General features: G+C 40.7%; 1 protein-coding gene across 2 annotated transcripts in view; it reads left to right on the plus strand.

Moving 5' to 3' along the window:
- The first annotated feature begins 2192 nt into the window (after positions 1 to 2192).
- Positions 2193 to 26845, plus strand: part of LOC113030209 (sodium/potassium/calcium exchanger 3) — a 33393-nt gene continuing 8740 nt past the window's right edge. For both annotated transcript variants that reach the window (XM_026181406.1, XM_026181408.1), the window contains exons 1-12: positions 2193 to 2816; positions 9401 to 9517; positions 20145 to 20221; positions 20397 to 20471; positions 20571 to 20655; positions 21091 to 21194; positions 21607 to 21681; positions 21771 to 21796; positions 25492 to 25545; positions 25651 to 25793; positions 25888 to 26054; positions 26131 to 26368. In XM_026181406.1, coding sequence (XP_026037191.1) covers positions 2714 to 2816; positions 9401 to 9517; positions 20145 to 20221; positions 20397 to 20471; positions 20571 to 20655; positions 21091 to 21194; positions 21607 to 21681; positions 21771 to 21796; positions 25492 to 25545; positions 25651 to 25793; positions 25888 to 26054; positions 26131 to 26368 — 1264 coding nt within the window. In that variant the 5' untranslated portion in view covers positions 2193 to 2713. The remainder of the gene's footprint in view (positions 2817 to 9400; positions 9518 to 20144; positions 20222 to 20396; positions 20472 to 20570; positions 20656 to 21090; positions 21195 to 21606; positions 21682 to 21770; positions 21797 to 25491; positions 25546 to 25650; positions 25794 to 25887; positions 26055 to 26130; positions 26369 to 26845) is intronic.

Raw genomic sequence — 26845 nt, forward strand, 5'->3', positions numbered from 1 at the left:
GGGCCAGCACAGGGCCAGCAGTGTGTCTACAACTGGCCCGTGGCTGCACACCACCTACAGATGGCCCACATACCGCAATGAATAACGGCCCTTTGGTGGCCCAGATCAGGTTTGCCAGAGGTAATCCACACATGGGCCAGCACAGGACGACCAGGGTGTCTGAAACTGGCCTTGTGCTGGCCCATGTGTGGGCCACCTCTGGCAAACCAGGTCTGGGCCACCAAAGGGCCATCATTCTTTGCGGTATGTGGGCCATGTGTAAGCACATTGTGTGGGCCTGATCCCTGCCATACCAATATTGCTGTGTGGGTGTCAGTGTGTGTGGTCATGTATTACTTATTGTTGTGGGGACACAAATTTGTTTACACACTCAAATTGTGAGGTCTCGCCTACTTTATGGAGACAAATTGCAAGATAAATCATTCAATTTTAGGGTGAAGGCTTGAGTCAGGGTTAGGGTAAGGTTCAGGCAGGGACTTGTAATGGGTAGAGTCAGGATAAATCTCCAGAAAATTAATGTAAGTTAATGTAATGTCCCCAAAAGTGATGGAAACACAACGTGTGTGTGTGCGTGCGCGCACGTGCATGGGGTTAGGGTCAAATGTTGGATGTATTTTGGTGTTTTATTGTTTTGTGAAATATTTACATTGTTTATTTGTTGTTTATTTATTTGTTCTTTCTTGTTGTACTAATACAACTTATTATAGAATAACTTGGCATTTTACTACCCTTGTTGCACAGTGTTGCCTTGAAGCAACAAACCAATATCTGTTTGGGGGGGGGGGGGGGGGGGCAGGGTGTCAAATTTTATGATTGATATATTATTAGGGACCCTAAAGCTCCCCCAAAATAGGGAGAAATATTTTTTTTCCCCCAAAATTAAAAAGTCATGCAGTAGAGGGTTTTTTAAGGCAATTGTTGTTGTGATTTGGTGTAATATAAAGAAAACTGAATTGAATTAAATGTTTAATTTAAATTTCACAAATAGCTCCTTCAAAGTATATATGTTCATACTGTATGTTTTCTCTTTCTCATTATGTTTTTCTCCTCCTCCACCACTCCTCTCTCTCCTCCTTCACTTCCACTTTATCCTTTTCCTCCTCACTTCAAGCCTCATCTCCTGAGCTGAAGACAGAGCTCTAATACACAAAAATGTGCATAAACATGTTTATTCATTCCCAATATTGTTGCAGTTGCTTGCAACCTTGATGTATCTGGACAGCTGACAATGAGCTGGCTAGACAACGACAACAGCTGGTTATAAGTTAGCACTAAATGTTAACTTATATAAGTTAGCCTAACAACTAATGTTAGGCTTGAGTGTCATAAAAAAGGACACTTTCCCTCTAATAAACAGTTTGATTATATTCTCACATCTTAAGAGAGTTTATTCACTAAGTATTCAAGTCTGAAAATGTTATATCCACTTCAAAGAAGGCTAACAGCAGCTAACAGCAGCAAAAACTGCAGCGCTTACTAACAGAAAAAGATGTCCTCAACAACTGACCTCAGTATTGCTGCCACTGATCAGAAGGGAACTTATTTGACTAATTGAGTTGTATCGGACTCCTTTCACAAAGATTTACATCCTCCTAGCGTAAATAGACATGGACACTGGCTGAATAAACAGCAGACCTAAAGCCTACATTCACGAGATTTGTTTTTTCTAGAGCGACTACAGTAGATAAGATTATGTAACTGAACTGAGAGGAAAACAGAATTCAGTTGACTGCAATCTGCAATCTACTGACATCTAGTGGTGAAATTTTCCACACTGTACCTTTAAAGAAAAATAATTGAATGTACTGAATATGCGATGTGTTTGTTTCTTCACTTGTTATTATTAGAATGTGTTAAATTTGTTGTAACTTCTGCTGCTCTCTTTGCCAGGTCTCTCTTTAAAAAGAGATGCACTAAGGTCAGGTTATCTTCTGTTTTAAGGTTGTTGGTTTTTTTGCACATTTCAAATTATAAACAAGTACAAGAAAGAAAATATTTAGAGCCGCTTCAAGGTTCCCTGGATGTGAAAGCGATTATTTAAAATACTGTAACGCATTCGGCTCCAGTTTCCATCATTCCCCGCTTTGCACCCCTGTAATTAGGTGAACCAGGTGCGCTCAGCCAATCAGGTGTAGACAGAGCATTGCCCCAGGGGAAGTTAAATCAAACAGTTCTTCTGGAGAGGTGTCCGTCACACCTTGCAGTGTTTTTCTTTAATAAGCCACAGCTTGCAGCTCGGAAAAGTGGAAATATCAACCACATGTCATCTGCTCGACATCGGCTGCGTTTGTCGTCGCCTGGTGGCCGCACGGGGGAAGCCCACAGCGTGAGCAGACAGGCAGAGTGAAGGCACACAGGGCTCAGAGCATGTCGCCTCCTGTTGCTGCAGCTCACTGTGGGATCTGCTGTCGACCTTTCACACTGTACACATGAAGGCGGAAAGCTTTTTTGCGCCTCTCCTCACTATGTGCGACCCGGACCTTTGGATGAGTTTACCAGCAAAACGTCTCCTCTGAGCCTGGAGGGGGGAAAATAAAAAAAAACGGGTTTGTCGTTTGCGGGGATTTTCTTTTTTTGACACAACTTGTCAGAGAAGTCGTTTTCTGCTCCTGCTACTGCTGGCGGTTTGTTCGGAGCTTCTTGCGGTGTAAAAGTGTGAAACAAGTAAAAGAGAGCAACAGATGTTTCTGGTGGATATGCGGCCGGCTGAGGAATGAAAGCAGCAGCGAGGCACCGGCGGCCCTTCCAGCGGTTCTGCTGCTGTGGAGTCGGGCTGGTCGCCGTCATTTGGCTCGCGCAGGTCATCCAGGCACCAGGTGAGACCTTAATATAGACACAGAGGCTGAGCGCGCCTGCGTGCGTCTACTCTATAAATCCGTACAAATATCAGCTGTAGGATATCTCGTAAGATTGAAATAAAATGTAAAACACATTCTTTCTCTTCACATTCGCAGTATAATGAATCTGACTTTCCACGCATGTGTGTTTGCTCTCAAGAATGAGAAATGCCGCTGCTGTGCCCACTTAGATGCTAAATTATTATTATCTCGTTCTTATATAAAGATTTATGATGATTAATTCTCTGCATCCTGGCAGTGAGGAGGAGAAACCAGAAGGAAATTGTTTAAAAACGCGCACACACGCACTTAGATGTGTATTAAGGTAGTGCTTCTCTCAACTAAAGCCACATGAAACTAGTAGAAACGCTGCATAATTCATGTGTTTGTCTTCGAGAAAAAATAAAGATGTATGTATTACATATGTATACCTGTGGTACAGCTGCAGATGCACGTGTGTAGAAATACATGTACATTATTCCAACACTTAACGGTGATGAATAAGTAGGAGAGCAGGCAGGTGCGCACTGGATTGATTGTCAAGTCACCCTGAGGGAAGGTGACAGTTTGATGATTACATAAAGCAGTGACAAACTGTGGCATGTTTAAATCCAATCACTGCGGATAAGGTCACTTATGGGTTGGGCGTTCAATTTATATTACATCTTCATCTCTGAAGAATTACTGTATACAACAGGGCATGTTTAATTTTTTGGGGCATATTTGCCTTATCCCCAAATAGACCGCCTGCCCTGTTAGTGTCCTCCTGTTCCCGAAAGCGGCGAACATGGTTTTCAGTGGAGTGTTGTTAATTAATAGTTAAATTAATCAAATTTGTCTCGGTTCGTTTCTTTTGGCAACATGTGACATAACTCATATCCCCTAGGACTGATGCCTGCAGCCTCCAGGGTAAAATAAACTTACATCTATAAAAGGACATGTAGTGAAGGAAATGTCACATAAGTAACCGGCTTTATAATTTGTGTATACACACACACACACACACACACACACACACACACACACACACACACACACACACACACACACACACACACCTCCATCTTTATGTGCTTCCGTCTCCTTAAAACACAACCCCTCTAAGATTATGCGACACTTCCAGTTGTATCAGTAGCCGCTAAGTTAGATGCGTTATTCTCATCTAACAGCATTGCACCTAAAGGCATCACCCCACCCCCTCACCCTTGTCCTCCTCCAGCTCATCATCATCCCCTCATCGCCTTTGCTGATGTGATCCCTCGCTGTCACGCACACTCATCAGCACCAGCATCACCAACTGCGTTGCACCCCTCTGCCACCCTTTGTTCAGATAAATATTTGAATAGGTGAACTTTTTGTTCCATCACTAGTGTTTTGTTTTGTTTTTACCTTTGGGCTTCATCCCAGTAGCACAGGACATCCTTGGTGGAAGAGTGTCCTTCTGAATGAGCCGTGTCATTAATATTTATACTTCACCTTTAAATTATGAGTGTGCCCATCAGCTCTGAAGAGGGTTTCCGAACTGAGACCAAGGCTGCTCAACTTAAAACCATATAAAAGCACAAAGCGCTGGGCAAAGCATGTGTCCTGCTGTTTGTAATGATGACAGGCAGGTTACTCTCACAATAGTTGGAAAATATTACACATACTGTAGCATCCTGAATACCACTGCTCCGTTAACCATTTATGGATGTGCAGCTCTGTTACTATCAGTCTGATACTGGGGTGGGGAAAAGAGAAGCTTTACATTAAGGATTGGGAGAATGCATTACAATCCAAAGCAAACTGTTGTCAAGTATTTCTGTGCAAAATCATGTTTACTGTGATTTTTGCCAAAGAAAAAGATTAATGGTAAAATATTCATTGTTTTTAAGCAATGCAAAACACAAGAAACACCCTTCGGACACCAATATTACCACATGAGCAAGACACTTCCAACATGGGAGCTCATCTCAGTTTCTGGGAAGATGTAAAAAAGCTTAGCAGGTTTAGTGAACGTTAATCTTTTTCACATTTTTCTGTCAACTTTGCAGAAGTAAACATAATATGAAAGCAAAGTACACACATGGCTGTACCAATACTGCTAATTTATATAACCAGCAGATATGAGGCAACTTTGGGATCATTTGGAGCTGTGTTTGCGTCTACCTGATAAAATTCAGCGTATATGTGAACTTTTAATAGTACCAAGTTTCTGTAAAGTGAAACACACATTTTGCCCATGTTGCTGGGCATCTACCGCACGTTCGCAGATGAACCCACGGCTGATAAGAGCACTGAGAATCAACCAATCAATTTTTTTAAAGCTGCATAAACCTGACAAAATGCTCCCGAGTCCCTCCACATGAAATCTTCATGCTTTTCCTTAAACATCTGCATGAAGATTACAGTGACACATCCACGTATGTAGATCTCGAAAGATTGAACAGCTCAAGTATTTGGATCTTTTACGTAAGTAAAGGTAGCAGTACTACAGTGTAAACACAGATAGTAATGTTGCTGCTCACACAAAATAACGGTGACATTTTAGGATAGGAACATTGTGCACACGTCCAGATGCCTGTCGTTGAGGTACGTAGAAAGGTTTGGCACGTGTTCTTCTGTTATAAAAAATACTCATCATCCATGATTTGTTCCTAACTGTCCGACTCTAAAATGTCTCCACACTTGTTTTAAATGTTTGATTTGGTATTGTCTGCACTCAGATGTTAATCAAAATGTGGCTGAGGTATAATTCAGGTCAAATTTAATGTTTATCAGCTCTTTGTTTAGCGACACAGGACACTTACTAAATGTGCAGTGTGAATGTCAAAGAGACCCAGAGGACTACAGCGTTATCTATGTGGAAACATGGCAGTGTTTCTGTGTAGATAACAGTGTTTCCATGAGAAGATTGGACTGCAGATTCCCCCCCCCCCACACACACACACACAGACGTTTTACCTGTATTGCTACCTTTTGAGGATTTCACTGTCAGGCACATTTAATACTGCAGACTGCTGTCTGTCTGGCCTTGTGGAGGCAGTGAAGGTGTTTGGGGTTCGATCTCAAGAAGCCAGCCTGTCAGTCATTGTGTGATTGATGGCATCAAATGTCTTGTTTCCGCCAAAGATGGCGATACTACTAGGTTTTCAGAGAGGAAAAGAAGATGGCGTAGGGCCTTGTTCATCTGTATCTTAAATAACACATTGTTGTTTCAAGTCAGACAAAGGGAGGAAAAAAGAGGTTTGTATGGTAGTTAGACCATTAATCCCAGTTTAGCACAAGTTACAAAAAGATTCCGAATATTTGATTTCTTCATCACATTAAGACTAAAAACAAAAGTAAACAAAAGAAATCATAAATTATGCGGACATAACTTGCTTGGACCTTCCCACAGTCTGCACTGCCATACAGTGAGTTATGACCAAAATTATGTATTTAAAGGTTATGTGTTTATACTGGGCCATTTCTCAGCAGGATTAAGGTATTTCCATTCAAACACCTCATTTCTTGTTCCATCAGCTTTCATCACTGATCAGTCTGGTTCCTTATTCCTTTGTTTACATGTAAATGTTACTAACAACTTTACTGTTACAGTAGATAATACTGTAACAGTAAAGTTGTCCAAATTTGACACCATTGATCATTAAGGTAAAAAGCACCTTCACACTGCGTTCTTAATGCGTGGAAAGTGTGTGCATGTGTAATTTCTGTTACAAAACTTGTAACTTCAAGGATGTCTTTAAAAAAACGTTTAAAAAAAATGAAACACTGGAATATTGAGGTTTAGCACCTTAGAAAACTTTACAATATAGTGCATTGAAAACTCTGTCCATGTAGTTGGAATGTGAAAATCTAAAGTGATAAATTCAGAGGCTAAATCATTTTTTAATCAGTGTTTGTTTGATTTAAAGTTAGAAAAAAAATTGCTTTTAGTTATATGAATGCTTATATTTAAAGTTATATGCGCTCATTGGCTGCTTTGTTAGGTTCACCCATTCAACTGCTTGTCGGCCAATCACATGACACCAACTCAGTGTACTTAGAATGCTTTGAAAAAGAGAAAGTATCCAGCGAGCTGCAGGTCTCTGGGCTAAAATACCCTGTTGATCTCAGAGGTCAGAGGAGAATGACCAGATTAACTCAAATAACTGCTTGTTACAACCAAGGTATTCAGAAGAGCATCTCTGAACACGCAACACATTAAACCTTGAAGCAGCTAGGCTACGGTAGAAGACCACAGCACATGCCACTCATGTCAGCTACAAACAAAAACACTAAGGCTACAACTCACACACAGGCTCACCAGAATTGGACAGCAGAAGATTAGAAAAGTGTTGCATGGTCTGATGAGTCTCAATTTTCTGCTGCCACATTCAGATGGTAGGATAAACATGAAAACATGGATCTATCCTGCCTTGTATATCAACAGATCGTGCTGCTGGTTGTGGTGTAATGTAGTGGGGAATATTTTCCTATCACACTCTGGGCCCGCTTCTTATTGTTTAAACACCACAGAGTACTGTTGCTGCACACGTCCATCCCTTTATGACCACAGTGTACCCTCCTGTGTACCATCACGTACAGTGTATATAAGATTTCTGTAGTTACTGGACATTACACCAGCCTAATAAAAGGTCTATTTTTAGTTCATTTGTTTGCATTTGGTACCTCAGCACTCCTACACTCCATAACTCGTGACACTTTTGTTAGACCTGATTGTTTTATGATGTGCGTTTGATTTGATGCCCTAGTAAACTACTTAGCAGGGTAGATTTTGAAGCTTGCTTAATTATTATTGATTTGATGATTTTAAAAGCATACTTTTATAAAGAATTATTGACCATGTACATCTTTTTTCCTATAATATAAACCTATGTAAAATTCATAGGTTTTTCTTCAAGGTTTATCTAACCTGGCTAATCAACCTTGTGTATCATCCTGTATTCTTCCAGCAAAATAATGCGCTGTGTCACTAAGCTCAGATAATCTCAAAGTGGTTTCCTGAACATGACAATGAGTTCAGTGTACTCAAATGGCCTCCACAGTCACCAGATATTAATCCAATATAGCACCTTTGGGATGTGGAGGAGCAAGCAATGAATAAGCAGCTGTGTGGCTAAAATCTCAGAGGAATGTTTCCAACACCTTGTTGAATCTATTTATGAAGACAAAAGGGAATCCAACCCAATACCAGCGAGGTGTTTCTAATAAAGTGGCGAGTGAGTGTATTTTTCCCCACACTGGAAGCTATTGCTTATTCAGTGTTAAAGATAAAACTGATATTTGCTTTCTGGTAAGGAGGTGTGACAGTGTTTCGATTAATCAACAGACAAATTAATTAGTTCGGCTTTTAAAATATCTACTCTTCAAAACCCAGATATATGATACAGTTAGTCAAACAGCCATGATGTGTGCAGATCATAGCATGTTGAGATTACAGGAATAAACATCACGTATTTATGTCTCCTTTTTTTAATGAGCTAAAATGTTGGTTTAGGCATTTATAGATGTGTCCCAGTGAGACATGTGAAACGCGGTACAGAGCCATCTGTGGCAGAAACCTATTTGAATTTCACACGAGGCGAGCTCCTCTTGATACCTCAACATGAAAGCCTTCACGTCTCTTCTCAGCCTCGACCGCTGCCCTCGTGAAATGGGCTCATTGAGCTGTAAGGTACAAAGGGACACGACAGCACCCGGCAATCACGAAATGCATCAGAGGCAGACGCCGAGAGGCCTCATAATAAAAGGACGGCGTGTAGTAGAGAGCGTAATAACTCCCTCGCTATCTTCTCAGCCTGTAGTGGAAAGCTCTCAGTGGGTGGTGGTGGAGAAGGAGATCTGTATATATATATATTTATATATATATATTTTTTCCATATATATAGATTGTAGAGGCAGATTTATCTGATGGGACTTATTCAGCTGTCGCTCTGCCAAAGCTATAAAAGGAAACCCACACATTTCAACTGTTGAGGAATAAAATACACAACAGAAATAGACACTGTAAAGATTTCAGCACTGATGGCTGAGAAATAGTGAACATGCTGTTATCTCCCACAGACAGAAACACAATGCTACAGTGTGATTATTTATTTATTTGTTTTTTGCTAGACCCCCCCAAAAAACCCTCACATTGGAAATTACAGTAAGATTGCTTGTCCAGCGTTCGAATTCGTCAATACAGAAAAAAAATGATGGTGTTGGTAAAAACAGTTTTTAGGCAGCACACACACAGCTCTGAGAAATCGCGACAGGTATTTTAATTCAGCTAATTATTTTCGTTATGGCCTCTGATTATTTCGTTTTAATTTTGGTTTTTAAAAATCCAGTAATTGTTACAGGTGAGAGATGTAAACCAGCAAGTGTTTGACATTTTTGCTTGAAAAGATCAATAAGCAGTTTGTCCTGTCGTCGGCTAATTAAAGAAACAATCCATCCACATGCAGTGCAAAACATTAGTGAGAATAGTTTTTGGTATTGACTCTAAATCAAAGCACCTTCTGAATCTGGAGTCCTGTGAGGCCTGTTCATTTGGCTGCTTTTGCACTAAAATGGCTCGTGTTGTTTTGCAACAGAGACAGAGTCTTTGGGGTTTCAGCCAGGCGTGAATGGTGAGACGCTACAATGGACACGAAGGTTAATGCAGGAGAACTCAGACAACCAGAGCCTGGATCTGGATCAGCCCCGAGCAGGTGAGTCACCATTCTTTTCCTAAATAGATGCCGCTTGTTTCTCCAGGACACACCAGCAAGCTCCACAACACTGTCTGTACTTCCTTCCACTTATTCCACGTAGATAATGCCTTAAAAAAACCCTATATGCTCTGTAACAGTGAATTTTTACATTTTCTTAAAACTGAAATAAAACAGTTTTATACACTGAGGCAGTCATTAGTTAGGAATATAGAGAGCAAGCTATGCTGTCTGATTGTGTATGAGGGCGCCCGCCCCACCTGAACAGTGACCACCACCACCTCTGATTCTCCTGCTCCCTGGAATTCCCACTTTTCCACCTGCAGGTGCATATTTGTATTGGCAACTGGATCTCCTAAGATGAAGTAGCAGAGAGCCAAGACTTGTAGGAAGTACAGGTTGTTGGCATTTATTGTAATTTGTTCAAACAAAAACATGGCTTTTCAATGAGCTGTGTGCCAGCACATGATTCTACGCACCACAGTTCAAGTCATCTGAGACAAATGTTCTCCCAGACTTCTTGGGATGTTACAGTTGTGCTCTGTGTTGAAAGTGTGACCCCCTCTTTTGGTGTGGACACTCCCTGATCTTTCAGGTGCAAGTTTGAACCCTGTGTTGAAGTCACAGGAGGTCAGAAGAGGACTTCAAGGAAGCAACCCACAGTGGAGGCTGTGTGTTACTGCAAAAGCCAAATTTATTTGGGGTTACGGATTTTGTTTGGTTATTTACAGGCACAGTCTCTGATCTGATTTATAGTGTGGTTCAGCAGTTATTGCCTGACGGGAGTTCTTATGTATTTGTGTGTGTGTGTGTGTGTGTGTGTGTGTGTGTGTGTGTGTGTGTGTGTGTGTGTGTGGGTGTGTGTGTGTACGCAGGTAAAAAAAAGAAGTCTACTAGAGATGTGCTTCTCCCCTGCAGGTGAACTGAAAGGTCACACAGAGTAGGCATTGTGTTTGCTGTCATGAGTGTGTAGTTTGCGTGTCAAGCTCGTGCACTGAAAAGAGGAGATGGATGAAGCCCATAAGAAGACCGGCAGAGTGAAGATCCGATTAGATTTTCTGAGGTAGTCTGTCTCTAACAAATGCCCAGTTACTTTCTTTGCTTCCTTAGCTTTGGTCGGCCCTGAACGCTTCGGATGGATTCTAACTGCCCTTCATGAAATTATTACTGAGACATGCAGCTGCTGAGCAGCCGTAATGGGACTTCTGCTTCTCTGGTTCTCAGGCTGATTAGCTGGCTGGCTGACATGAGCTGCATTCATCACAGCTGACACTTTTATTATTAAAAATTCAGATCGGAGAGGAAATCTCTTCATTGTTGTGCGGGGAGAATAGCACAGAGTAGATAAAATAACACGGCTGCTCAATGAAAAATCTGTTGCCCTTCTGATAGAATACAATTGAGTATCTCTGTATCATTTGCATTCCCTCTATGGCTGTTCTAATATTAGGCTGTCAGTCACAATTCTGTATTGTATGCAAACTGAACAGTTATTGTTGGAAGCTGAGGACAAAATTTCAAGCTTGGTCTTTGGGCAAGTTATGCTAATAATATTCCATGCAAATGGCCTGCCAAGACCACACTCCTCACTAAATGCCACCCAAAACCTGTTCTGCCTAATCTGGATGTGCAGCTTAAAAATACAGAAACACAGTACAGGGACATGAGTATTGGGCCACACCTCTTCATCTTTGAATTCAGGCGTCATTGCCACAGGTCAAGCACCTGGTCATGCAGTCTGCCTTCACAAACGTTTGCAGAAGAACGAGTTGTTGTTAAAGAGCTCACTGAATTTGAGCGTGTTGCTGTAATAGGATGCCACAGTTACAACAAGTGAGTTTGTGAAATTTCTTCTCTCCTTGCCCGAGGAGTTCAAGCGCTCCTCGGGTAATGACATCTGCACAAAACCTGTGCCGACCAGGGGCAAGACTGCTCCTCTGAAGCCATGTTGAAACACCTCTAACCAGCAATTCGGGAAATTATTTTGAAGCAGTAATTTAAGATAAAAACAATATACCACCAATCATCGTCTATTTATTTTAGAATGTCTCTGCAAATCCACAATAAGTGCAAAATCTCATCTTAAATAACCCGTCGGTATTTATAGCCTCCAGATTGATAGTTAACCATGCCTTCATCCCAGGCTGTCAGAATTAATCAACGCCGCCAGGAGACACGCACCCATCATTTTACATATAAGGAAAAAAATGATTTTAATTGATTTTTTTTTCTGTTGCGTGATGATGAAAACAGATATACAGGTGAGATACAGCTAGCTCACTGTCCCTCAGTCTGCCACACACCACAGCAGAGGTGCTCATACTTCGCACTCCTGAGATAAAATAATGAGATTCGTTGTATCTCCACCCCAGTGCTCCATTTGTAACCAGTTTTATGTTTTTTTTAATCTGATGACACATGACCTTTATTGAGTTCCTGGCTGCAAACAGATTTCCCTCATTATCTCTTAAAAAGGCACAAGTGCACATGGGGAAGCTGTGCTAATAGACTGGAGACATGAAGATGTAAAAAGGCTGGACAGGTAGTATAAGGCACAGCAGTGAGCACGGCCCGAGCCTCAGGTTGCAGTCCTCCTTCTCAGCCGGCCGCTTGACAGCGATTGCATAATCTGGAGTGTGATTAAAAACCCTGCCCTGGACCTCGGGGGATATTATCTCGGGGATTGCACAGTAACGTTCAGCCCTCCGGCTCTCTTTTCATCCCTCTGCTTCTTAGCAAGATGGAGACGGTGTGATCCGGCTTCAGCTGACAAGCCTCAAGGAGACTGTGGTTGCTAGGCAACTGAATGCTAAATTTTGAAACCCAGACAATTCAGTCTTTCAAGCATTAAAAGTGCAAAGAGCTAAAAATAGACAGCTGGCCTCGGGTGGGGGTTTAGGGTTCAAAGAATCCAAACGATGTAAATGAAGTAAATGGCTCAGGGTGCGTTGTTGTCGAGGTTTGTTATGTTTGTTTTGGCAAGCAACAGTCGGCTTAGAATAGTATTTTTCCACAGCCATTTTTGGAGAGTTTTTTTTTCAAGAGGGAGGAAGTGTTGAGAAAGAAAAACTGGCTGATAATCCAACTCAAATTGTCTTCGAATGGTCCTGGACTGTTATCAGGGCGCTTACATTATACAGTCGCTAATGAAACTGGAGAAGAAGCTTTGCAAAACAGCAGATATGGGTCCTTGTTCCAGTTCATATTCTGTCCATTAAATACTCAGCATTTTAGGGCTGAAAGTATGTTTATCACATTCTCCTTTAAAAGGAGCTGTTTATGTTTCAAATCAAATTTGCATGTATCCCTTCAAGTCTGCAGAGCCATTTATCCATCTGGAGTGCTCTTGAAGTTGCTCAGTTTTGGAGATGTTGACTGCAAGAAAGTTGTCTCCTTACATTATTTGAAACTTGGTAGATACTTACAGGCATATTTACATTCTCACATGAATACTGTGTAAGTATATTCGATTGTACACCATAACTGCTTACTTATATACATGCTTAATTACTTACATACTTACTGGCATATATAATGGATTAATAGCTTACTTACATGCTTACTTACACAGATACATACATAGTTAGATGCCTACTTACATATATACATGGATGCTTGCATACTTGCTGAAATACATACTTAACCCTTTGAAGCCTGAAACACGAAATAATAATTCAAATTTTTTTAATTCTAGTTTAAAAAATATATATGAATGAGTTTTCATTTGTAGTATATTTGCTACATCAAGCATTTTCTGACGCATTGTAAAACGTGCAGTGTACACGTACACTGCACGTTGTAGGAACAAGGAACAAGGAACCATGTCGGTTTTTGGGGGAGAAAAAAAATTACATTGATGATAGAAGTGTCATGAAGTCTCAGAAACAAAAACCCATGTATCAAATATGGTGTACTTGGCTTTAAAAGGGTTATTTTCGTACTTGAATATTACATATAGTGACATACTTACTTATTTGCTTGTTTACTTGCTTCATTAATGTCAAGAAAAGTTATCATATTTCCTTTCATAAAAGCAGTACCTACCTAGTACCTAAAAAAACAAACACTCAGTCCTTGTTAGCAGCTTTGTGTCTTTGTGCTGAGCTACAATCACCAACCATAGGAAGTGTGCAGTGAGCTAACAGTGCTGCTCAGCTCAGAGGAACTCACAGGGCTCTAGACTAACCTTCTGCCACAGTTGCATTGGTGCGCCCAACTTTATTAACTGCATTGCTTAACCCCACTGTTTTACATGTTCACTATTCGCTGTCCATACAGACAAGATTGATTTATAAATGATTAACTAACAATCTTGTCAACACAAAGTTCTTTATTTGGAGCACAGTTCTAAAAGAAAGATAAGTTACTCAAAAAGTGCTTGTGCTTAAAGTGTGTTGGCACTCTTTGGCAATATTGTAGACAATGTTAAACTCACATCGGCCTCCTCTGACGACCTCTTCTCACCAGCGCTGAAAGGCAGCGGGGAGAGGGGACTCTTGCATTTATCATGGCATTTAATGTGTTTTCTGGACACACTGTGCTTTTTCAGCGTTCAGAGGTTGATGGCTCCGTGTCAGAGCACTGGCTATGAATTTCAGACGGATCAGGGCTTAACTTAACGAAAAAGTCATCTTTTCTCATTACCCACAGCTACATCCACTTCTGTCGGGCCTAGGCTACATAAACACAAAACGAGGACCCAAGGCATCAGAAACTGTGAGTTCTCGGCCTTCAGCACCGATGGTGTGTCCGTGTACGTGCCGTTGGGTGAGAAAGCCGCCATCTCACTGATTCTGATGCGTCGGGTCCGCGCTTTGATTTTATGTCTTTGTGCAGAATCCGTTTACCCGCTCTCATTTGATGTTTTAGCTGTTTGGTGGTTGTTGAAATAGTTTTGTGAGCTTTAACCTGAGATTCTGGCGTTTCTGGCAAAATACATATATAATTAAAAGTGGATTCAGGATTTTATGATTCGATATCGCTTTATTCAAGCTACTCACCTCTCTCTATCCACCTGCACTTTCAAACGAACACTAATGTAGAACTACAGGAATATATTGACCGCGGCCAATCAGAGAGGTCCCACGCCTTTTATCTCTGATTTGTTTAGACCACGATATGGGTATAATGTGTGTTTGTTGTTGACCACACGGAGACTTTCCGAGTTGCGAAGACAAGGTGCAACCTAGGACTTTTTTAGTCGCATCATTGAGAAATTAGGTCGCATATGCAGCCAAAGAGGGCTCTAGAGTGCACTAGAGCCCTCTTTGCATCCTGTCACAAACACATGCCTCCCATAGATAGATGCTGAGTTCTTCACAGTGATGTGGTTGGCTGGTATAGTAGTGCGGAAAGAAAATGGCTCATATATGAAACTGCTCACGTAATGGTTTTACATTTTAGGTCTTCTTTCGAGTTTAGTAACTAGGTCATGATTTCTGGAAAGTCACTGCTGCAGTTTCTCAAACACTTTTTGATGGTTTGAGCACAACAATGTGAATACCATTTACTTTTACTGTAGAGAAGCAAAAGCCACCATCTCTATGCAATGGATAAAATGTACTAAGACCACATTTTACTGTGGGGGTTGACCGGTGTTCTTTTAAAATGACTGATTAATGAGTTTTGTGTTTCTCCTTTGAGTTTATTGTCTTGCTAATGATGCATCGTGTTGTAGTTTTATTGAGCGAACGTACACCCCACAGTTTTCTTTTGTTCTCTGTTATCAGAACAGCGTAAAATGATGTTCAGTGTTTATTGATGCGAAAGGTGGTTGTTGGAGCTTGAAGCCTGCTGCTGTTTCATCAGTTTTGCATTCAATCTGCCTCAAAGGAAAGGGAATCAAAGAACAAATGCATAATTGAATTTACACTACACACCTGGATAAAATATTTATTTTTCTGATTTCTCATGAAAAATGCAGCTGTTTTGCAGAGTTCTCTTTCTCGCGCTCTCTTTGTTTGTGTGTGTGTGTGTGTGAGAGAGAGAGAGAGAGAGTGAAAGAGAGGGCAAGAGACTATACGCCAGCTCCAGTCTGGTTGGTGCATGATATGACTTTACTCAATATGCTTGTCAATACCGTAGCTTGACTCCAGGACGCCCTGCAGACTTACAGATCGATAACATTATCCTATACCGCCCACTGTCCATCCATCGAATCTGCTGAAGCTCCATGGAGGTTTGATTTCTAAAACCTGCAGAATTTGCTCGGCACTGACCTTATGCTTCAAGATCTAATCTGCAGCATGGCCTGTTTTTGATCTGGAGCGAGATAAAATACACATTCAAGAAACAATCTGTCCTCTCACACTGCAGATTTAAAAATAGACTAAGGTTGTCATCTGATGTCATTATGCTGTAAAGTAGCAACTGGTTGATTCGTCCATTCAGTTTGAAATGGAAACATTATTTTATAATGGCTATAAGTCTTGTGGAGGACTCAACTAAAAGCTAATAAAGTTTTATGCTGTAGATTTTCAGTGCGTTGAGAATGGAAGCAGACACATTAGGGTCAACTTGCACTTGTTTCTTTACAAACATGCTAAACCATACCTCCTGGTTTTTATTGTGCTTTAGAGTTAATCTTTAAAATTTATGTGCTGACCTTTTTCTTTAGCGACTTATTTTCAGCTATAAATGATTGCGTTTTCCTTCTATGCCAGTCTCACACTGACAAACTTCAACAAAGCAAAAAATACAACAGCAACTGTTGCTTTAAGGTCAGCATAAATCTCACTGGATAGTCTAGAGCACACAAAGAGTGATGAGTAGATTCATGGCACACAATCAGAGCGTACACCTGTCAGCCACAAGATTAAAACCATCAGTTTTATAGTGTTCAGACAGATTGGCTACGGGAACCTCTGGGGGTGGGGTGGATGGTGGACCAGATCTACCAGTTCTTTTAGGTTCTGTGTTTTGTAGAGTGGCCGGCCATGTGTGGCCAGGAGGTTAGACACCCTAAAAAATGATCTGACTCTGCTGGTGCCGCCCTGCTCTGTCAGCAGTTTGTAGTGTGATAGGGTACATTGTCCTATGAGACAAGGCTGCTGCCATCAGGGAGCACGATTTGGGTGTTTTGGTTTTTAGTTAAACTAAGATCCAGATAAATGCCCAAACCCAAAGTCTGAAGTTGCTGCTCATATGTGGTGTATATAACAGGGGGAAAAATCCTTTGCAAAAAAAGGTTCCAGGTCTTGAATGACCAGCATATCATCAAGTTATTGTTAGTCAGCATACATAGCTCATCTAAATCCTCAGTTGTGTTTTTTTGTTTGTTAATGTGAACAATTTATGTATTTGTATTTATACTGAAATTTGAATTGTCCACCCATAGCATATCATTTGCATTTGTGCATCTGAAAGTAGAGAAATGTTTTGTTGATATGAGCAGTTTCTAATTTGCACATAATCTAAATGATACTCGTCATCTGATATTTCCAATTGGCACAGATCTTGAAACACGTTTGGTGATTAAACATATTTTTGTCATTAAATTGTATCCAGTACAACATATATTTATTATTTCTATAATGTATTGGCCCCTGTTAATATTTTGGAATGATTTGTTTCTCTGATGCGTTGTCCTTTGGACTAGAGGAGAAAGAATGTCCAAAATACACATGTAATTTTTTTAGTTTACAATTTATCACTTGGATTTTATAGAAATAGATGCATACTCAAGGAGATACCTCACTTTATTGAAACATCCTTAATCAAACAGTCATTTATTAATGTTAGTAATATGGTAATGACTTTTTTCCGGTAAAAATTTATATATTTGTTTACTTCAGAAACATCTTGGTGTAGCACAAATAGTAAGGAAACTTGTTGCAGGGTTATTTCTTTGTTGTAGCAATGCTCCTTGGCAATAAATATTATACCATTGGAACACCTGTTCATTTTCCTTTAAATTGAGCCACTTTTAGAAAAAGAAAAATGCGTTTAAGGGTTGAGCAGCAGGGTTGAGCAGCAGAGTTGAGCGTGAGGGTTACGCCCATTAAAAACTTGGCAAATCTTCTCTGTCAATGCCAAACTGCTTATTCTGATATTGACTCTTAATTGGTGTCATGTTTATTGAAGAATCTTCACCAGCTTGAAGTTCCCCTGTGGCACGGGCCCTTTTTAAAAACAGTCAGACATGATATGCTTGGAGTAGACACCAACTAACCACAGGGTCCATGCTCACAGGTGCTGACAATCAGCCTTGATTGGAGCCTGATTGTCAGCACCTGTGGTACCAGAAGCTCAAAAGAAGTGTCAATAGCAGAATAAGCTGAAGATTTGGGTTTTTTTATGGGCAAAACCCACATGCTCAACTCTGCTGCTTAACCCACAAATGTGGCTCTGTTTAACAGGAAATAAACTTCCCAACCGTAAAAGATTTATTACCAAGATGCATTTTTACAACAAAGAAATAATCAGCCAAACACAAATCTCCTTACTTTTTACACTATGTTTATGTACCAGACTTTACAGTTTCATTCATGTTTGTCTTCTGAAAGGTTTAGCTAAAAGAGTTTGTCTATATATCAGTCAGTTTGATTTATAGAGCAATTTTATCCCTAAAGACATGGCTATTGACAGCATTTTCAGGTTTAACTTATTTACGGTGTTTAATAAACCCTTTGAATCTAATATGCCAACAAAATGTAACAAACTACCAACCCACTACATTTCTGTTTAGCAAAAAGGAATAAGTTAATTTTATACCCTACTTAGCTGTAAAGTATTACAAAAGCTGTTTGGTTGTGCTAGTTCAGGCTGTGAAGAAGTCCTTCCTGTCAGCAGTACAATGCATACTCGTGTTTCTGACAGTCTGTCACTTTACCAGCAACCATACAGCGAACTGAACAGATCTGAAGAGAGTCTGTTCTTTAGCAGTGCTGCTTGTGGAGGAGTGCAACAAAGATAAGTGAGCTGCTGTGAACACTGTGACCGACAGAACTGGATCAGAGGTGAATGAGCTGTGGGAGCTTCTTGTGATGCTGGCAATAAAAAACACTGAGCCCAGAGAAATGATATATAGACTATATATATTCTCAGAGTAACCGCACACCAGCACTGCTGTCCACATGTTCCCGAGTGATTAGTAAACTTGTGACTTTACTGCTCTGACGGCGCAGCTGGCTCAAATCCCCTGATTGGGAAAGTTGCAGATGTGCGATCATCTTCGACCCTCTGGTGTTTCCGTTTGTGGCCTTGCACTGTGAGACCACAGCGTAAGACTCTTGGCAAAAGCACATTCAGCAACCTTGAGGAAGCCAGTAGACTGTTTGTGTCTCTTTGTATCTGTGTGCCGTGCCCCCTCCTCCCCCCGCTCTCTCAGACCTCTCCTGAGGGTTTGTTAGGAAAAATAAATATTTTTAGACATTACAGTCCAGAGCTGCTGTCACTTTTTTTTCTTTCCTTTTTTCATAAACCCTAACCATGGGAAACACATATTCACCTCCCCTTTTCTCACTGCTCTCTCAGTCGCCTTGCCTATGGCTTCCTACTGCCACCCATCAGAAAAAAGCTGCCCCCGGGGAGCAGGTCGCCATAGTAACTACCTTCACCAGAGCAACCCCTCAAAGGGTCCATCTGAGCTACATGTTGAAGCCCCTTCGTTTCCATCCTAATCTGAGAGTTTGTGTGTTAGCACACATGTCCGACAGCTGACAGGCCGCTTGAGAAGGTGCATGAGGAACTGCTTCAAATCCAGCCTCTTTCATTCGTCAGATTGGGTGACAGAAAGTTTACGTGCTAAACCTTGACAGTTTATTGGACGAGCTGTGCCCCGCAGTAACAGCTGGACCACAAAGGAGCTTTTTTACCTCAGCCCGTCCACAAACTCATCTCGCCTCTTAAAAACCATGCACAAGAAGCAGTTCGTGGCACAACAGCAAAAATGCGGAAACGTCACTGCACAAACATTTATCTTTTCAAACTGAACAAATTTCTGTCCCCTTCTTCGGGACCATATGGCCTCCTCCTCCTCTCGATCTCTGCCGCCGCAGAGTCAAAGATCAAATCTCATATCCCTGATCACAGGGGACCCTCTTTTAATCCATGCAATCTGTTGTTCGGTTTCCATGCAGCCGAGGTGCAGCGTGTATCGTGGCGGCTACGCTGTGCTTATTGTGTGCTTGTCGACCCGCTGTTGTCTCACAGAGCAGAAGGGCTATTAATAGCTTCATGCTCCCCAGTAGTTTACATTCATCCAGCTCGGCTCAGAGTTGTAAATTGGAGCTGTACCACACACTCAAGGCTTTCTTTCGCAGTGTCGAGGGAACAGAGGGGAGCTAAGCTGTCATTAACAGTTCTTTTTTCCCCCTTTTTTTTCCTTTAAACTCAAGGGAGGACAGGAAGCAGCTGCCAGTTTCACTTCCACCTCACTTCCTGTCTCATTTGTCACTGCAAAACGAACACTGGGTCTCTGTGATGCTGCAGTTTGTAGCTTGTCTGTCAGAGATCTTACCTGAAATTGGTGATGATGATGATAAAATTATATATTCATTTAAAACGTGTTTACAAATGATGATTAATAAAAATAGTCTTCTGGGTTTTTTTCTTTCTGTTTTTTGTTTTGTTTGCAGGTTTCAGTTTTTAGTTGGCATTTATTTAATAAAACGTGTGTACCTTGCAGCCATCCATGAGTTTCCAGAGGACATCTTCACCAAGGAGCAGAGGAAGAATGGGGCCGTGTGTCTCCATGCACTCTGTGTGAGTATTTCTTGCAATGTTGCCTCAAATCTGCACATTTTCCTCTCCATTTATAACCCTGAGTCATGATGCTGACACTTGACATCAATACAGAATAAACGCACACAACAGGACGACATATATAGCTGGTTTATGTTATGTAAAGGCAAAGTGTGTATGGGTCCCTCTCTTCCAGGCCATCTACATGTTCTACGCTCTGGCAATTGTCTGTGATGACTACTTTGTTCCTTCCCTGGAGAAAATATCTGAGGTGAGGAAAACCAGCCCCAGCTGGCCTTCAGATATAAATTTATTGTTTTAAAATATTATTATCGGACTATTCAAACTGTTTTTTAATTTAATTTTCCAGAACCTTCAGCTCAGTGAAGATGTAGCCGGGGCCACATTTATGGCTGCTGGAAGCTCAGCTCCAGAGCTTTTCACCTCTCTCATTGGTTAGTAACCCAGCTAGTCTTAACCAAGTAGCAGCTCTTTCCATTCAGAGAGAGCATGACAACATTTGTTTTCACTGCTTGTCATCAGATTAAATGAGAAAAAGTGATGTTTGTCAGCAGACCGTGCCAAAACCTGGTGAAGTGGAGCATGGGTAAAGAATGGCTTAACTTTCAAAATAAAGCAAAGCTTTTGGGAGAGGATTGGCTCTCTTCAATGCTCTCGTTGTTTCAAAGGTCCTGATCTAAGTAGGTACCGGACATATCCAGGAGATGTCAGCAGAGTCCAGTTTAAAGCAACACAAAGATTTTTCTTAGTAGTTCATATTTTAGCTTGTGGATTCTCATCTGGGGTTTACAAGGATAAACAGCCCCTAAAAACACGGAATGACAGACAGATTTTATCTGACGTCAGACAAATCCTCTGCACTTTTTCAGGTGTCTTCATCACTAAAGGTGACGTTGGCGTCGGCACAATCGTGGGCTCAGCTGTCTTCAACATCCTGGTCATAATTGGTTTGAGTGGAATCTTTGCAGGCCAGGTAGATTAAACTTGTGACTCTTACTCACATCTTACAGCCAGATGTTTGTCACATGTGGTGTAACTTTTCTTTTTCAATGCTTGTTTAAAGGGAAACTGTTGTGCTTTTAGATATTGCTACAGTGGTGATGTGTTTGTTAAACATTATTAAAGTTTCAAATGAGCTCAGACTGCTTTAAAGGCTCAGTCTTCCACAGTTTTTTCCACTCCACTGCCAAACAGAGGGGTTTAGTCTGAGCGCGGTCATCTCAGGACAAAGCAACTTATCAAACTGGTGTAAAGAACCTTCATTTAATCTGGCTTTGAAATTAATAAAATGTAATAGAAGACATTGCAATAGAAGAAACCTGTTCATGCGCAGCTCTGAATAATGAATAATAAAATATTGTAACACGAGTATCTGTTCTCCACAGACAGTGGTTCTGACATGGTGGTCTCTCTTTAGAGATTCCTCCTACTACATCCTGTCAGTACTGACTCTCATCATGGTGAGATACACATTTAAACAATAAAGAGTAGTTCCTCTGAGCTCCGTGTCATCCTTTTTGCTTTTAAACTGTCTTTTCTTTCTCCTTAGGTCATCTATGATGCCACAGTTGTCTGGTGAGTCCACACAGCTTTTTCATTTTTAAAGGTTGTTTTAAGAAATTTTTAACTCCCTGTTTTTTTTGTGTGAGCCAGTACTTTACACTGTTTTCACTGCTTGTATAAATGAGCTCAGTTTGAGACTCGGCGTGTTTAAAAAGTCTGTCAGGAATCGGATTAAATGGGTTGGATTGCAACAGGAGCTGACGTTCCTGTTGACATGATTTTATTCCTCGTTTGCGGTTTACTGATGACGAGAATTGTAAATGTCACAAAAAATGAATTTAAAGCGCATTCTTTCATGCTCTAAATGATGTCACAACCTCATTCCTCAAGTGATTTGTATTACTTTTTATTATTAGTAATGGCAGCGTTATAGCTGTGATAACGGACTGTGGTAAATCAATATGTTTCTGATTTATTCTTGAAAAATAGTAACATCTGAACAAATATTTCTAATCAGAGGCAGGAAAGGAAAATGTTAATAAATTAATTTTGATTGATTTCCTTTGGAGGTTTATGCCATCAGTGGCACTCATTTCAGTCATTTGCAGCTTATTTGTAAGATTGATTTGATACTGGTTGTTAGATTGATTTCTTTTGTGTAACTCTTCCTTTACAGCTGGTTTTTTTCCCGCTCTGGATGCCTACTTCTCTTCCCGAGACCTTTAGAGTAAAAGAGCTTTCCATTGTTCACCATGTTGGGATTTTATTGAAAGGGTAGATTTATTCAAGGATCTAATGTCCACTGTGGTGCTGAATTCCTTCGTGATATATAGCAGGCTGTTTATTGAGTCCCAAACCGAGGCCATCTTGGTGTATTTCACCTCACCGCTGTTTGCAGCTGCGTCTTTTACTGTCAGTCCTGTTTGTTGGTACGGATTGTATTTGAACTTGTTCACTGGCATCCTAGTGCTCAAAGTAGTTCAGAAAGGACAGAGCAGACTGCAGCACACTGAACTTATTGTGCTTTCTGTGTCCATTTCACTGTTGTCAGTCATAGCTTTATTTATTCACAAATCAGGGAAAGTAGAAGTAACTTTATCCAATATAAAATAATTTACTGTTATCCTTCTCAATTAAACAAAATGGGTTTAATTAAGGATGCTATATGCTGGGAATGTAAGACAAAAAGAGGCACTTATGTGCATGCACGCGAGTGTGCAAAGGTTTTTCTGTTTTGAAGACATCTTTACGATTGTTGAAGTGTGATTTGCCTAGATCACCAACACTGTGTCTCCTTGGAGACAGTGGTGTCATGCCACAGCTGAATAAGTATGCAGCGGGCCTATTGAGGGTCGGGTTAGGGATTCGTGCCTGACTAATTCTCAGGTTTTGGAAAGAATCTCAAACTGTGACAGTGAAAATGTGGCAGCGATGTGGAGAAGTTATGTTGTGAAGGCTTAGCTGTAAAAAATAGAGATGGCCAAGGAGCAATGGGACAGTTTCAGTCAATTCATATTCAAAGACAAAGAGAAAACATGCATAACCTGAAGTGAACTGGACAGTGTGTACTAGACGTTTAGATGCTTATTTTAAAAATTGCTTTGTATGACTCAATCTGTGACAGTGTTTCTGAACTGCCTTGTTTTGTGTTGATGTTTTTATATATATTTCAACTACATTTATATCCCTATATAAGAAAATCATTCACAAAACACTTCACTTCTCTTTGACCTTTATGGGAAAAGCCATGAGGTCAAGGAAAGATATGAAGGGGAATTCATAAGGACTTAGCAAAAGAGAAATGCAGTGTTAGGATGACTAATTGAGATTAGTTGCTGGTCTTCTCTACTCATATGTTCTTGTACTTTATTTTGTATGCATTTTTTTTTTTATCCAAGTTACGATCTTCTCCACCTTCATGTTGTAATGTTCATAGCTCATGTGTGGGTTTAAGAACCTGTTGAAGGTTCAGATTGAAAACATTTTTATTAGTTTCGAGAAAGTTGATTCACTTTATCCAGATTTAATGTTTTCAGTGGGAGAAACTTTTCATCGCTCAACGAAGAAGCAGAAGCTGCAGTCAGGTGAACAGAATTAACTTTATCAGGGTATCTTTCCCTGGATGAGTGAGCATGCTTGAGACATATCAGCAGAGTATGGCAATGGAAATGGAAAATAGGTTGGATGTTTGTTTGCACACTCCATCACTTTGGATTGCAATTTAATAAATGATGCCCAAGTGTCTCCTCTGCTAAAGGAGGCATTACAGGAAGCACTGAAGTACCCCTTCTTAGTATTTAGAAGATCTGCTACTGTCATGGCCACTGTCCAGATGCTTCTGGGATACCTCACTGAGTTTGGAATCTCTCTGAGCAAAACTGACTACTCAACTACAAACTATAAGAGACTATAAGAAGTTGGTTTAGGGCGCTCCTATGTTACTGAGTTCAAATGACAGTCTGTAGGTAAAATCTGGATGATAATGGACTTTTAAAGCCATGTTTTTGGTGGTTTCTGGTAATTCAGAGGTTCAGAATACAAAGGTGACTTTCATTATGGGCATCTGATCAAAGTGTTGGAAATGAATAAAAGCCTGAATTTACAGTTAAAAGCTTAAATTTGCAAAATTCCATCCATCCATTCTAAATAAATACATAAATTATAGTTATAAATATTCAAACAAAAGGGGAAACATAAAAGATAAATGTGTCCCACATTTCTATCTTTAAAAAAAGATTAAATAAATAAATACATTTCAAGACTGAACTGCTACACTGTGACAGAGTGAAACTGTGAATAAAAGGTGACCAAAGAAGAACACAAACCAATCAGTGAAGAGGAGGAAGTGTGGTCAAGAGAGCTGGATAGACTTAAGCTGTTTCTGTTTAATTAAATTATCCTAACTAAACAAAGCGATCCAGGGTCATTCTCAATTTATCAAGAGACTTTTCACGCTGAGGAAAACAAAAATTCAGGGAATTCTTATTAGGAATTCTGGAGAGTTTGAGGTCAATACTGTCATTAGTTTTCTAAAAAAAAAAAAAAAGAAGAAGAAGAAGAAGAACTTGGGGATGGGGATGAAAGTAGGAGTGATTATAGATGCTTTCATAGCATTTTATTCAGCAGGGATATTTAAATTCCATCATAAAAAATGGCTCGACTGCTTGAATTTGGTCCTCGGTTTTTAATATCACTTAATACTAAGACTGTGGCTCTGATAATATGGACTCCCTGGAGTGTAGTTAACATAGAAAGTTTGAAATCTGTATGTGGCATCTCTGGCAGCAGGTTTTGAGGTCTGTAGAAACCACAGAGTTTTATTACAGCTTGAGATTTTTTTTTAAAGAGTTAAAGCAAGTGAAGGATTTCAGGGATATTAAAGGTGGAATAAAACACACACAACATGTTCATCTGAAAATAGTGTGATAGTCCTCCTCGGGTACGAAATCTCTCTTTTTCAAAGTTTCCATAAGTATTATATGAAGTATTTGTAAAGGTGTTTTCTCCATCATTTTCCCAATATGAATAAAAAAAATAGTCACGTTATTGTTCACATTTGAAATACAGATGGAATAACCCCCCAGAAAAATGCAGTGTGCAGCATTACGAGCTCAATCTTAGCCTTAGGTCCTCTGCTAATTGGAAGGCTGATGGTTCAATCCCTGACTGCTCCAGTCTTTGGGCAGGATACTGAACCCCAAGTTGTTCCCAATGCACACTGATTCTGTGAAGGTCAGACTCACATAAACGTTCTGCTCACTGTGCAGGTGGGAGTCCTTACTGCTAATGACGATGTATGGAATCTACATTATCATCATGAAGTAAGTTTCCTGAAGACAAAACCTCCTCATCAGTCAGTAAAGCTCCATATGTGTGAGTTGTAAGAATACTTGGATGGTGTAAGATGGTGGTTTGCTCTGTCACAGGTTCAACTCCCAGATTTTTGTGTTTGTGACACGTCGGTTGAGGAGCATCAGGCCGTGCTGCCTCCAATCAGAAGAACGGCGAGACAACAAGTTGGGAGAAGACACCTCGGCGTGTAACACATCTATGGTGCTTCTCAACAAAGGTTTGTTTTTGTTTTGTTTTTTTAAATGATTTGTCGAGTGTGAATGAAGTAGTTTTATATGTTGTGCTTTTCATTGGCAACATCTCATACACAGGCCAAGCCCATGGTCAGGAGGCTTCTCCAGTCGTCATGGTAGATGAGCTTCTCATCCTCAACCCTCACAAACTGTCATTCTCAGAGGCTGGCCTGCGGATTATGATCACCCCCCACTTCTCACCCCGCACCAGGCTCTCCATGGCCGGACGCATGCTCATCAGTGAGGTATTTAATGCTCACATACTGTGACGCACTCGCGCACAAGAAAAAAAATTTTCTAAATGATCTTTTTCGACCGCAGAGACAGAGACTGCTCCGTATTTCAAAAAATCAACGGGACGTTGAGGCCGGACCCGGGTCAAGAGGGGGGTCCACCAGCAACAGTCTGAAGAGGACAGCCTCCTGCAGTCTGGAGAACGGAGGCGGGAGACCCGGCATGGTCGACACAGAGTCAGGAGACAAGCCAGGGGCCGAGGTGTGCCAGCAAGAAGATGAAGATGACGATGAAGATGGGATTTTCAGTCCAGTGCGCATTCCAGGTGAGGAATGTATATTTTAGACTGTATAATCAAAACAGATACATAAGATGAGCTAGAATAGGGCTAGGACTTCATAAACATTTGCTTCCTTTTCAAAAAGCAAATGTTCAATTCCGTTAACACCAAATCACGACAACAGTTGCCTCACTTTATATTGTAAGCTAAAGACGCTACAATGATAACTCGGTATTATTAGTAACATAGTAACAATAATATAGAGTCAGACGATCCACTATGAGCAAGCACTTTGGCAACAGTGGGAAGGATAAACTCCCTTTTAACAGGTAGAGACCTCCAGTAGAGCCAGGCTCAGGTCGGGGTGGCCATCTGAGCTGACTGTTGAGGGTGAGGGAAAGAAGACAGGACAAGGACACGCTGTGGAGGAGAGCCAGAGGTTAATGATAACTAATAATTAAATGCAGAGTGGTGTATAAACACATAGTGAGTGAAAAAGAAATGCACAGTGCACCATGGGAA

This window comes from Astatotilapia calliptera, chromosome 10 (assembly GCF_900246225.1).
Source record: "Astatotilapia calliptera chromosome 10, fAstCal1.2, whole genome shotgun sequence".
NCBI lineage: Eukaryota > Metazoa > Chordata > Actinopteri > Cichliformes > Cichlidae > Astatotilapia > Astatotilapia calliptera.